General features: G+C 43.4%; 1 protein-coding gene and 1 pseudogene across 1 annotated transcript; one reads left to right on the top strand and one right to left on the bottom strand.

The window, feature by feature from the left end:
• Positions 1-3274: 3274 nt before the first annotated feature.
• LOC123187244 (probable LRR receptor-like serine/threonine-protein kinase At3g47570) lies at positions 3275-7670 on the top strand (annotated as a pseudogene).
• A 395-nt stretch (positions 7671-8065) lies between these two features.
• On the bottom strand, positions 8066-12227 carry LOC123187243 (probable LRR receptor-like serine/threonine-protein kinase At3g47570). The gene is made up of 2 exons (XM_044599050.1): positions 8769-12227; positions 8066-8684 (listed from the first exon to the last, which is right to left on the bottom strand). Exons 1-2 carry the CDS (start codon positions 11569-11571, stop codon positions 8326-8328), a joined length of 3162 nt encoding a protein of 1053 aa, XP_044454985.1. The 5' UTR covers positions 11572-12227; the 3' UTR covers positions 8066-8325.
• Between the last annotated feature and the right edge of the window lie 932 nt (positions 12228-13159).

Below are 13159 nucleotides of genomic sequence, written 5' to 3'. Positions count from 1 at the left end.
CACGTTGGAAGGACTCTCTAAATGTGGTTCCCATGACCGATGATACTGCAAGCTGTTGTAACTGTTGCAGCTATCTTGATTTTGAGGCCCAGTTTGATAAAAGTTTAAGCAGATTTCATTTATGCACTGTTGGTATGATGGGCAGGTAGGGCTTTTGGCTATACTTTATGCTATACTATTTAGTTTTGGGAGATGCAGCCATCAAGACATGCTTTGCTATTTTCTATAAGTTTGTCTAAAATACATTTTGCACTCTATGTGAAAATTTTCTTATAAATTTTAAATTGATTTTGGCACCCTCATTCGAATACAAAATGATGTAGTAATCTGTGATGTCTTGACTTAATGGGAATAAGTGAAGAATTTCCTGTGAACGTTCAATTTTACGACTACTGATTGTTTTGACATTTTACTGAAATGTAAGGCCAAAGTCTGTTGTAACTGTTGCAGCTGTCTTGTTTTTAATGTCCAGTTCAATAAAAGTTTATGCAGACTGGCTGTTAGGTCTTTTGCCTATACTTCATGGCTTTATGCTATATTTTGATTTGGGAAATCCAGCCATGCTTAACAAATTTCAAGAAGTTCATCTAGAATGTGTTTTGCACTATATGTGAAAATTCCCTAGTAAATTTTAGGCCTCCTTTGGTTTGGAGGAATTTTAGAGGATAGGATTCTTATAGGATTTTTTCCTTTAGAGCCCTTTGGTTCATAGGAATGGATTCCTATTCCTACATAGGATTGGTTCCTATCCTCCACATTTCATAGGAAAATAAAAATGAGCCTAGACTCAATGGAAAAATTCCTTTGGTGTCAACCAAATGACATCTCGTTTCCTATTCCTACTCATAGGATTTGAGATACATGTCATCTCATTTCCTACAAAATTCCTATTCCTACGATAATCCTATCCTATGAACCAAAAGAGGCCTTAGATTGCTTTTTGTGCGAGATGTTTGATGTAATGCCTAAAAAATTCTTGGAACACTTGGTGGAGGTGTGGCTTCTGATTCTAAATCTAACTTAGGAGTGTGTTATAGAACGTAGAGTGCCTGTGCTTCTACACAGAAGTAGCTGAATTACATCAGTTAGGTATATTCATCAGCCCCATGACTGATGTAGCTAATCTAACCCGGCTGTAGCAGGAAATTGACACACAACAAAGAAAGCTATTTTATCACCTGCTTATAGTCATCGAACTCTGAATCCCATTGACATATTGACTGGAATTCAATTGGTTGAAAGGTAGTAGAAGACGACCTCGTAGTGCATGGCTAAGGCTAACTTAACTTGATATTAGATCCACCTTTTTAGTTCTTAGTTTTTCAGCCATGTGTACTTTTGTGAGCTTTTAGCTTGATCAATTCAGATGCTTTCGTGATCTATGTATCTGTAACATCAAAGAAATGGAAGCTTCTATATACTTTCAATTATATAGTGGTTACATCTCAAGTACTGGGAGTATTTGTTGGGAAACATGCTTCCAGGATATTACGTTTCTACCATTTTACTGAATGTTGTTTATACACTGAAGTGAATGACGCTAGATTCTATACGAGATGTCCTAACAGCCAAGTAAATAAACTTATACATGTTATGCTTCTACACTAAAGTAGCAGAATTAGATCTATGAGGTATATTCATCAGTCCATCACTGGTGTAGCTTATCTAATGAAGCAGGAAATGCACATACAACACACAGAATTATTTCATCACCTGCTCTATTGTCTTTAGCTCTGAATCCCCATGACGTGTTAAGTGGAATTCAATTGGTTGAAAGGTAGATGATACGTCAAGCTCTGATGCGGCCTCACAGTGCATGGCTGACTTAACTTGCTATTCGAGTCCCTCTTAACTTTTCTGCCATGTGTACTTTTGTGAGCTTCTTTGGTTTGATCAGATGCTTTCATCATCTATGTATCTGTAACATCAAGGAAATGAGAATTTCTCTTGGTTTAGGGACGGTTATGATATAGCTGCTTTAATTCATCTTGCAACTTAAGCAATCTTAGTTGATAAAGGACCCATGTTTGCCTGTTGTGAATACTTGGGATCTTGAAGTGCATATATCTAGGAGCCAGTTAAACTGATATCCGCACTCCTTACCTTTGGTTGTGGGGCATCAGAGTCATCACAAGCTCTGGTTGTGTTGATCAACTGAGCCGTCGTTTCACTTGCTGGAGGCCGCCTCTTGGCTTCAGATTTCTAGTTCCTCGTCGTGCGTTCTTGTTCCAAAGATTGTGGCTTCTTCTCAGTTCTCGTGATCTGTTCATTTTTTGATTAGCGAAGCGTCCTTAATCGGAGCAGAAAATTGTTACAGTTAGGTCTATATATGGTATGCTTTTTATTTGTTGGTTCCCTACTCACCAAAGTGATTACTAGCTTGGATTTTATTTTTGCCTTATTGCCAGAGTCGCAATAACTGTTAAAATAGTCGTGCGATTGGCAACCGGTGTCGATGGTAGACAGGATGGTGAAATTAACAAGCAGGGAGTCAGGATCATTGTTAGTCACTGGAAAAAAATCCTGTGAGGACAGGCCGACGTTTTCTGGCTAAACGCCACAGAAATATTTTTTTGGACATTATTATCCATCTCATATCCACTTCTGGCTGAACGCTTTACAGTGACCAAAGTGTGCTGACGATACTTCCTTTGTTTCCTTTTAGTCTGCATATAAGATTTGGTCAAAGTCAAGCTTCGTAAAGTTTGACCAACTTCATATTAAAAAATATCATCATTCACAATATGAAATAAATATTATCAGATGCATCATGAAATGTATTTTCGTACTATATAGTTTTAATATTATAGATGCTTATATTTTTTCATATAAATTTGGTCAAACATCGTGTGCTTTGACTTTGACTAAATTTTATATGCGGAGTAAAAAAAACGGAGGGAGTACTAGTTCAATGACGGCAAATGCACTCCGTTCTGAGAGTGGTTTATCCACCATGCACATGATATTCTGTGTATGAATCCATCATCCGTGGTTGCTTTGAATTTCATGCAACTTTTTATGGTTGCTGTCAACATTTATCTTGTTTCAAAACTTTTTATGGTTGATGTTTCGGTGTGCATCATGTTTTCACTGTGTACCAACACAAAGGTATACAGTTCTTTTGGATCAGGTTAGCTGATACGACACGACGATACACAATGAAACATCAAACAACATACACTACGGAGCGAGAGAAAACAAAACAAAATCTAATGTAACACTTTGAAACAAGGCAAAAGAAAATTTTAAAGCAGTAAAAAAAGTATTACGAATCTCAAAGCAACCACGGTGGATCCGCGCACGCGCACGGCAGAATTGCTTATCTCTCACCCTGTTACAGCCTCCAACCGTTTCCCCCGCTGTTTTCTCAATCAAGCAGAGCATGTTGCCATACCACCGGTCCCTCTGTCAAGAATAAGCTGTTGTTGCACACCAAATGCTTGTTGGAATGCCCAGCCCATCTTCTTGACAAAATCAAGATCCGACTGTGCATGCTTAACAATTTCCACCGACTTGTATGTTAACATGAGCCCCCTCCTATCATCGCCGCAAGCATTTCGTTTATTTCGACCAGGGGAAGGAAGGCAAACTGAATCCCCCTCCTGGCTGTTTTTCATCCTCCCCACCAGGCAAAACCGCAGAGCCGTGTCAGCTCCATTCTTGAGCTATCTGCAGTAATTGTGTACTAGGCCCTGAAAATGAAACCCTCTCCCAGTCTCTCGGTCCCAAGCTGTCAGCAGCACACCTAGCAAAGTATCGCAGGTGTTGGATCAACTTCATGGATGGACCAGTCTTTGCAGACCATCTCTTTCTGGGTCTTGGTCACCTTTTCCTGTCGATTCCCATCCACATGTTGTTCTATCGCTGCGATGTTGGTCTCTGATGGAGGTTACAAGCAAGTCAACACCAAGTCTACTCTGAGGGACACATATAGAGAAGGAATGAGCACGAGATGCACTGCATTAGACATGGCACCTGCAGGAATTCTCCGCTCTCTTTCCCCACATGCCATCCTCATTCTCTTCTCCAACCTTCTCATCTTCATGTCGTCCAACACCGTCGCGAAATCCATCAGCAACGGGTCCGAGGTCGACCTGCTGACCCTCCTCTCCTTCAAGGAGAGCATCACCAGTGATCCGCGCCAGGTACTGTCGGCTTGGGACCACTCGATCAGCTTCTGCAGCTGGAGAGGTGTTACCTGCGGTATTAATCTTCCAACTCGTGTGATCTCCCTGAACTTAAACTCTGCACAGCTCAGTGGTCAGTTATCTCCTTGGATAGCTAACCTTACTTCACTAGAACGGCTAGACCTTTCAGAAAATCGCTTCTCTGGAAGCATTCCAGAGGAGTTAGGCACACTTCGACAGCTACAGTTTATGATCCTTTCAGTGAACAGCCTTGAAGGTATCATTCCTAGATCCCTAGGCACCAGTAGATCTCTCATACATGTCAATCTCACAGAAAACCATCTTGTCGGTACTATCCCAGATTTCCATAGGTTGCCAGCCCTCCAAACTTTGATACTGTCAGAAAACTTCCTTGTAGGTACCATTCCTAGATCTTTAGGAACTACTAGATCTCTTAAAATTGTCGATCTCTCATTTAACATCCTCACTGGCAATATTCCAGAGTTCCATAAGATGTCAACCCTTGAATTTCTTGATCTTTCAAAAAACAACCTTTCTGGAAGCATACCTTCATCACTGGGAAATGTTTCTTCTCTCATAGAGATAAGGCTTGACACAAACATCCTCACTGGCAATATTCCAGAGTTCCATAAGATGTCAACCCTTGAATTTCTTGATCTTTCAAAAAACAACCTTTCTGGAAGCATACCTTCATCACTGGGAAATCTTTCTTCTCTCATAGAGATAAGGCTTGACACAAACAGGTTGTCAGGATGGATTCCAGAAACTTTTGGCCTTATCCAGAACCTTAGTATGCTGAGTTTAGATTACAACTACCTGTCGGGGCATCTCTCGGCCAAACTCTGTAACATCTCATCACTCATTTACCTTTCTTTGGCTGAGAATAACCTAATTGGACGAGTACCATCTTGCATTGGAGACACATTACAGAACCTTGAAATGTTGTCCATGTCAGGTAACAGATTCGAGGGATTAATTCCATCATCACTAGCAAATGCATCGAACCTCCAAGTGATTGATCTTGGATACAACTTACAAAATGGGCGGATCCCATCTCTAGGATCTTTAGCTGACTTACGTGTTCTAAAATTAGGAAGTAACTTCCTACAAGCTGAAGGTTGGGAATTCCTTGCCTCTCTGACAAACTGTGCACAACTAGAAATGTTGGAAATGAGTGGGAATGTCCTGAATGGAAGTATCCCTAGGTCTGTTGGGAATCTTTCTAAAAGTTTAACACGTTTAAACCTTGGAAGGAATCAAATTGTAGGCACAATACCAGTTGAGATTTTTAACCTTCGAAATCTCCAAATGCTTGCCATGGGACAAAACTTGCTTTCCGGGATTATTCCCTCTGTTATTGGGGATCTAGGAGAGCTAATCATCCTAACCCTATCAGGAAACAGAATTTCTGGCCAGATCCCATCTACAATAGGTAATCTTTCTCGGCTGAACAAGCTTTCTCTAGATAGCAATGACTTGAGTGGGAACATCCCAGCAACTTTAGGATATTGCGAGCAACTGGATATGCTAAAACTATCTTTTAACAGACTTGAGGGACCAATACCAAGTGAACTCATCAATAGCACTACCCTCATAGGTTTGGATTTGTCAAACAACCACCTTACAGGATCAATACCGCTACAAATTGGTGCTTTGCTTCAACTTCTCCAACTCGATATTTCCTTCAACAGATTGTCTGGTCAAGTTCCACTTTCACTTGGCCAATGTGTCCAACTATCTTCTCTCAGATTCAGAAGTAACATGCTTTATGGAATCATACCTCTATCTTTCAGCAATCTGAAGTCCATCGAACAGATCGATCTTTCCCTAAACTCCCTCGCGGGACAAATTCCAGTGTTCTTTGCAAACATGGGTTATTTGCAGCAACTTGATCTGTCTATGAACTACTTTAAAGGGCCGATTCCAACTGGTGGCATCTTTCAGAACCATAGTGCAGTAAACTTGGCTGGCAATGAAGAGCTTTGTACAATTGCAACCACCACCACCTTATATCAGTTCCCAGTTTGTACCACAATATCACCTGTTGGGAGCAAGAAGAATGCACTCTTATTGGTAAAAGTGATTCCTCCAATTGCTGTTGCCTTGATCTACCTTACATGCTTTTTGGTCAAGCAGCTCCATGCTACAAGGAAACAATGAAGAAGATTTCTTATGGTGACATCGTTAAAGCAACCAACTGGCTTTCTCTGGTTAGCAAGATCTGCTCAAGTCGCACCGCTTCGATCTACATTGGAAGGTTTGAGTTTGACACGGACCTGGTCGCCATCAAGTTATTCCATCTCCAGGAGAATGGTGCGCGCGACAGCTTCGTTACCGAGTGCAAGGTGTTGCGAAACACCCGCCATCGTAATCTTGTCAAAGCTGTTACCGTATGTTCGACAGTGGACCTAGAGAACAATGAATTCAAAGCTATAGTTTTCGACTTCATGGCCAACGGAAGCCTGGACATGTGGGTGCACCCGAAGCTGCACCACACTAGCCCCAAGAGAGTACTGAGCTTGGGCCAGAGGTTAATGGACGTCGCGTTGGCTCTGGATTATATGCACAACCAGTTGACACCTCCTCTAATCCACTGCGATTTGAAGCCAGGCAATGTTCTTTTGGACTACGACATGACCGCGAGAGTTGGTGATTTTGGGTCAGCGAGGTTTCTCTCTTCAGTTCCTGGTAGTCCAGAAGATTTGGTTGGTGTGGAAGGAACGATTGGATACATCGCACCCGGTGAGTTCAACTTTGTTTTCACTATTTTCTTATTGGTTTTTTCTCTTGTACTAACAATGCCTAAATGCTTTACAGAGTATTGCATGGGATACAAAGTCTCAGCAGGATGCGACGTCTACGGTTTCGGGGTCTTGCTTCTGGAAATGCTCACCGGTAGGCGACCAACTGATGCGATGTTCACTGATGGCCTGAGCCTGCACAAGCTTGTGAGCTCCGCCTTTCCAGGTAGACTTGGAGAGGTTTTAGATCCCCATTTGTCCCACGAGCAGCAGCTTGCGTGTGACAGAGTGTTTATGCGGAGATATATGGTACACTTGGTTGAAGTTGCCCTCCTGTGTTCCATGGAATCGCCTAAAGATCGACCGGGAATGGGAGAAGTTTGTGCCAGAATTTTGTCTATCAAAGAGGCATTCTTTGAGCTCTGCTGATTAACCTGCAGATCTACACGTTCTTGAATAAAAATCTGTGACGTGGATACTTTTCTGTAAATCTTGGTTCAACCGACCTCTAGTTATTAATATTTGAGTTCCTAGAAATAGTACATGTTCAGTACTGGAGCTCCCTATGTTGGAAAACTAGTGCGTAATGTATTTCCTAATTGTGTTATTTGTATCTAGAGTATAGCCCTGTTCGGCAGCTCTCCAGCTCCGTATAATACGGGAGTGGATGGAGCGCCAGTTTTACAACTCCAGAAAAATGCACTGCGGGCCGCTCCGCTCCGGCCGCTCCAGAGCAGAGCCGCGGAGCAGAGGGCTGCCGAACACGGCCTATATTTCTAGAACCTGGGTGCATATATATAAACCTGATTTTTGGATCTGTCAATTCAAAGAAATATGTGCATCTGATCATCTGTATTGACTGAAATTTCTGAGCAACAATGTTTAATTCTTAGTGAAAACATACTTCGATTCTTGGTGAAATTTCTGCGTTCACCGTATAATGTATCTTCTATGAGGTGTATCATAATTGATTATAAATTGAGCAGTGGCAATTCATTAGAATCCACTTTATGGGTATATCTAATAATAATAGATCGAATTCTGCTTATCTAACTCTTGATTGTCATCAACTCTGAATCCCCATGACTTGTTGACTGGAATTCAATTGGTTCAAAGGTAGATGGCACGTGAAGGTGAGGCTTTACATACAGCGAAAAACACCTTTACATACCGCGTCCGTTACAAATTAATCGGCACAAGAATTTCACAATACATGCGCGTCAATGTCAAAATAAAACAAAATCAGCAAATATACAACAAAGCATGGTTGATGCTTCCAGTATCCAATCATGGCTAACTGCAATTCACATCTCTGTCCCCAAAGCCTATTGCAGTTTGTCAAATAGATAGGGCAAAAGCTGCACCCTGAGATATAAGCATACATTCTTAACGAAAATGGATCAGTATGCTCTAAAACGGAACTGATATACTATTCGTCAATCATCGTGGCGTTCCAGAAAAGAGGCTCCAATAGCAGAAAGTTCCGCATAAACATCTTTCATTCCAGGCCTGTCCTTGGGAGATTCCAGGGTGCACGACAGCCCAAGAGCAACCAACGGGACGACATATCTCTGCATCCATGCTTCTACACTTCCTTGATGTTCCTCGTGCGCCATACGAGGATCTAGAATCTCTGCAACTCTGTCTGGGAGCATGGATTCACAGAACTTACAAAGGCTGAGTCCATCCACGAACATATCATCGGTAGGTCGTTTTCCGGTAAGCAACTCCAGCAGAAGCACTCCGAAACTATACACGTCGCCTCCTACGGAGACCCCGCAACCCATCCCATACTCTGCGAAGAAGCAATGCATCAAAATAATAAACACACATACAAGACAAACTATAATTAAGCGGAAATGGAAAAGGTAAAACTCACCGGGTGCCATGTACCCAATGGTTCCTCCAACATCATCCATGCTTTTAGGAATAGCCAGACCTGGTGATAGGAACTGTGCTGAGCCAAAGTCACTGAGCCGTGCAGTCATGTCATCATCCACAAGGACATTGTTTGGCTTCAAATCACAATGGATCAAAGGAGGCGTCAGTTGGTTGTGGACATAATCAAGAGCAGAAGCCACATCTGTTGCTATGCTTATCCTCTGGCCAAAGCTTAGCACTTTGTCTAGGATTCCATTGTTTTGCTCAGAATGCAACCATCTCTCCAGGCTTCCATTAACCATGAACTCGAAGATTAGTGCTTTGAACTCATTGTTTTGTGAATCCAATGTTGAGCATACAGTCACAGGTCGCATTATATTCCTATGGCGGATGCTTCGCAGCACTTCACACTCAATAAGGTAACTATCATATCCACCAGGTTCACTCAAGTTGAATACTTTGATGGCAACTAGGCTCCTGTCAGACTTGAACCTACCAACATAAACTGAACCAGTGCAGGTTGAGCTGATAGTATGGACCGAAGAAAACCAGTTGGTAGCTTTAAGAATGTCCTGGTATGACACTCTCTTCAGCTTCTTCTCATCATGGAACGGGGCTGTATGCACTTCTCTTCTATTAGGAAACATCTTGGACACAAGATCCCATCGCGAAAATGAAAACAGCCCTTTCTTCCAAAGAGTGAGCAGAAACCATAACAACACTAGGGAACCAATAGTAAATGGTGGTAGTACAATTAGCAGTGAGATCGCCAGCAAGGACAGTTGGTGCTTTGTTTTAGTCGCTGATGCTGAGATGTGAGGACAAAGTGGTAATTCTCGCCCAGAGGAATTTGAACAGAGTCCCTTGTTGCCATCCAAAACTACTGCAGCAGAATTCTCAAAGATCCCACTTGTAGGAACAGACCCTTCCAAGTTATTGTAAGACAGATCAAGTTGCTTCAGCATATGAAGTTGCTCAAAGAATTCAGGCACGGCACCGGATAAGTCATTATCAGACAGATTAATCTGTTGGGTTGATACTAGTAGATACCATCTTTTTGGAATTTGTCCATGAAACTTGTTTCCTTCCATGTGAAGGGATACTGGACCATTACCACTGCCATGTGTACCAACTATCAATGGTAGTTCCCCTGTGAGACTGTTGTGTGAGAAGTCCAGAACCAAGGAGAGTGGAGGATTAGCAAACAGTTCGGATGGTACTGACCCGCCAAGATTGTTCCGAGACAAGTTCAGTTCAAGAAGTCCCTTGCACTGACCTAAACTACCAGGTATGTTTCCACTCAAGTTGTTATTGTCAAGATAAAGCTTGCCAAGTTGGGCGATGTCACCAACTGAGGGAGGGATATGACCTGATAATTTGTTCTTTGATAGATTTAGGATATATAAGTTTCGTAGCTTCCCGATGGTAGAAGGTATGCTTCCAGAAAGAAAATTGCTTTCCATCCTAAGCAAAGTGAGATTAACAAGATTGGTAATCTCAACAGGTATGGAGCCCGAAATTTGGTTTGACCCAAGCGATAAATCTTGTAGCCTCTTGGAAAGGTTAACAATTGATATAGGCAGGCTGCCATTTAGAGCATTCCCTTCCAACGACAATTTTATCAGCTGGGTGCAATTTGCTAGAGATGTAAGAAATGACCAGTCATGTGCTTCTAGCAAGTTCCTTCCTAAATCTAACCGGCGCAAGTTTGCCAACGAACCAAGAGAAGGAACATAGCCATGTAGCGAGTTGTTTGAAAGGTCAAGTGTTTGGAGATTTAACATGTTGGTTAGTGAAGCAGGGATCAGGCCCTCCAGCCTGTTGCTTCCCATGATAAGGAACTGGAGGTTTGGTAGCGAGTAACCAATGTGGGATGGCATCTGTCCAACAAGGGCATTGCTGACCACACTAAAATATTTGAGTGATGTCACGTTGTAAAGAGGCAACGGGACAATCCCTGATAGACTGTTGAAACCTAGGTCAAGCTCAATGAGTTTTGTAATGTGACCTAAAGTCTCTGGAATTGATCCTGATAACTTATTTTGGCCGAGCAATATAGAGGTGAGGGAAGAAGCATTGCCTATTGATGGAGGTATGCTTCCAGAGAGCAAGTTGTCTGTCAGGCGAAGAAATTTGAGTGCTGTGACCTTACGGAAATGTGGGATGGGACCAGCTAAAGAATTCATCCGGAGGTCAACCACAGAAAGCTTGGACGAGTTATCAAACAGAGTAGAGGGGATCACTCCAGAGAGGTTATTACGTGACAGTATAAGTGTGGTGAGTGAGACGCTGTTGGCCAGCGAGACAGGGATGCCACTGGTAAGAGTGTTGTTTGCAAGGTCGACATAGCTAAGAAAACTGCTAGCGCCTAAGGAATCAGGGATGTTACCTTGAAGATTGTTGCCGGCAAGATTCAGCGTATGGAGGCTTGGAAGCTTACCCAACTCTTCGGGGATGGTTCCTGACAGATGATTATCAGCAAGGTTCATCCGGGAAAGAAATGCCAGGTTGCTGACGCATCCAGATAGCTGCCCACGAAGACGAGCGGAGGTGAGGTTAAGAGAGACCACCCGGGGCGGGAACTTGGTGCCACAAGCGACCCCTTTCCAGCTGCAAAAATCAAGCGAGCCATTGTTCCATGAGTGTAGGATGCCGAGGGGATCGAAGGTGATGCCAGATTTAAAGCAAAGGAGGGCATGGCGATCAATCTGAGACACATTTGCTTGTGTGGCAGCTAATGACGATGTGTTGAAGGAGAAAAGGCTGAACAAAATACAGAGCAGAGACAGGACAGAGGGCATGATGTCGATGTGAAAGAACAGGGGGTGCTAAGGTTTGAGGTTGGATTGATCTTGGGTGAATATGGCTTTTGAAGTAGTACGTACTTGTCTACCGCTACCAGACATGGACGTGAAGGTATGCTTAACTGGACACGGCAGGTCAATGTAAACGTGTGTGCAAGGAGGGAAAAGGCAACGAGACTTGTGAATGAAAACGCGTGTGGACTGACTAGCAGAGCTGTGGTGGTGGGTGCAGAGGACTGCCAACAGCAAAAGCGGCATGGTTGACAGCAGCATCGAACTAGTGGTAGGACATAAACAAACGAAGCTCAAGTGGTGAGATCTGGGATTGTCCACCCAAATCGCATAAACAAATCCAAACACTAAATCCCTGTGTTTGGATTTGTTTATGCGATTTGGGTTAATTGAATGGGACAACATGGCAAAACAGGGATTTCGGACGGACAGACGAATCTCATCCATTTCAGCATGGCAGATTGGAAATCTACTGCAAGACTTACCGGAGTGCTACTCAGTCGTCTTCCACGCGCTGGTGGGGACGACGACGGAGCTCGCTCTAGGGAAGCCGCCGCAGGCCGCAGCGTTGGCTAGCCCCGCTAACTAAACTGCCGACGAGCAGCGGCTACAGGCCCGAAAAGGAGGAACCATAGGGGAGGGGCAGCTACGGCCGGTGGTGGCATTGAGATCTGGTGTCAACATTAAAAATGATCAAGGTCAATCTTCAATGTTGACCTGCAAATTTGTTTCGTCATCTGTCCGCGGACAAGAGGCAAGTCCACGGAAACGGTTACGGGACTGAACGAAATTCATGCAGACACAACGGATTTCATATAAACCAAGCAAAATTCATTACATTTTTTAACTAAACACTAGTCTACGATCGATCGCGGCGGATCTTTGTTGTCTTCCCCATGTCCAGCAGCCCGCTCATCGGACTGCTCTGAGCCCCGGCAGTATATGCTTCAGCGCAAAGGGCGTCTCTTCCCCATGTTCAGCAGCGCCACTCATTGAAGTGGCACCGCTGGGATGTGCTTCAGCCGGAGGGGAAGGGGACGGCGGTGGCCTGCTGCCGGCCAAGACATCGATTGTATATGCCGGCATCACCTTGACTGTCTCCCATATTCTACTTCTTCTCGATGATGACGGCGGGTGCGGACATGATAGCCACCACTTCATCGATCTCCGCAAAGCTGGCTTGTTGCTCCGCCGGCAGGGCGCGGTTACGCAAACGTTGACGGCGGATGGCGCGTTCGCATGCACGGGAGGAGCGATACGACACGGCGTGTTGGAAATATGCCCTAGAGGCAATAATAAAAGCATTATTATTATATTTTCTTGTTCATGATAATTGTCTTTTATTCATGCTATAATTGTGTTATCCGGAAATCGTAATACATGTGTGAATTCATAGACACCAACATGTCCCTAGTAAGCCTCTAGTTGACTAGCTCGTTGATCAACAGATAGTCATGATTTTCTGACTATGGACATTGGATGTCATTGATAACGAGATCACGTCATTAGGAGAATGATGTGATGGACAAGACCCAATCCTAAACATAGCACAAGATCGTATAGTTCGTTTGCT

The sequence above is a fragment of the Triticum aestivum genome, chromosome 2A, assembly GCF_018294505.1.
Source record: "Triticum aestivum cultivar Chinese Spring chromosome 2A, IWGSC CS RefSeq v2.1, whole genome shotgun sequence".
Lineage (NCBI taxonomy): Eukaryota > Viridiplantae > Streptophyta > Magnoliopsida > Poales > Poaceae > Triticum > Triticum aestivum.
The sequence above is the reverse complement of the archived record's forward strand: the minus strand, read 5'-3'. Positions and strand labels throughout refer to the sequence as shown.

Excerpts from the sequence above, each read along its gene's own strand:
- LOC123187243 (XM_044599050.1), bottom strand. The coding sequence starts at position 11,571 with ATGCCCTCTGTCCTGTCTCTGCTCTGTATTTTGTTCAGCCTTTTCTCC. Across the intron at positions 8,685-8,768 it reads CATTGGGTACATGGCACCCG|AGTATGGGATGGGTTGCGGG; the intron begins GTGAGTTTTACC and ends GCTTCTTCGCAG.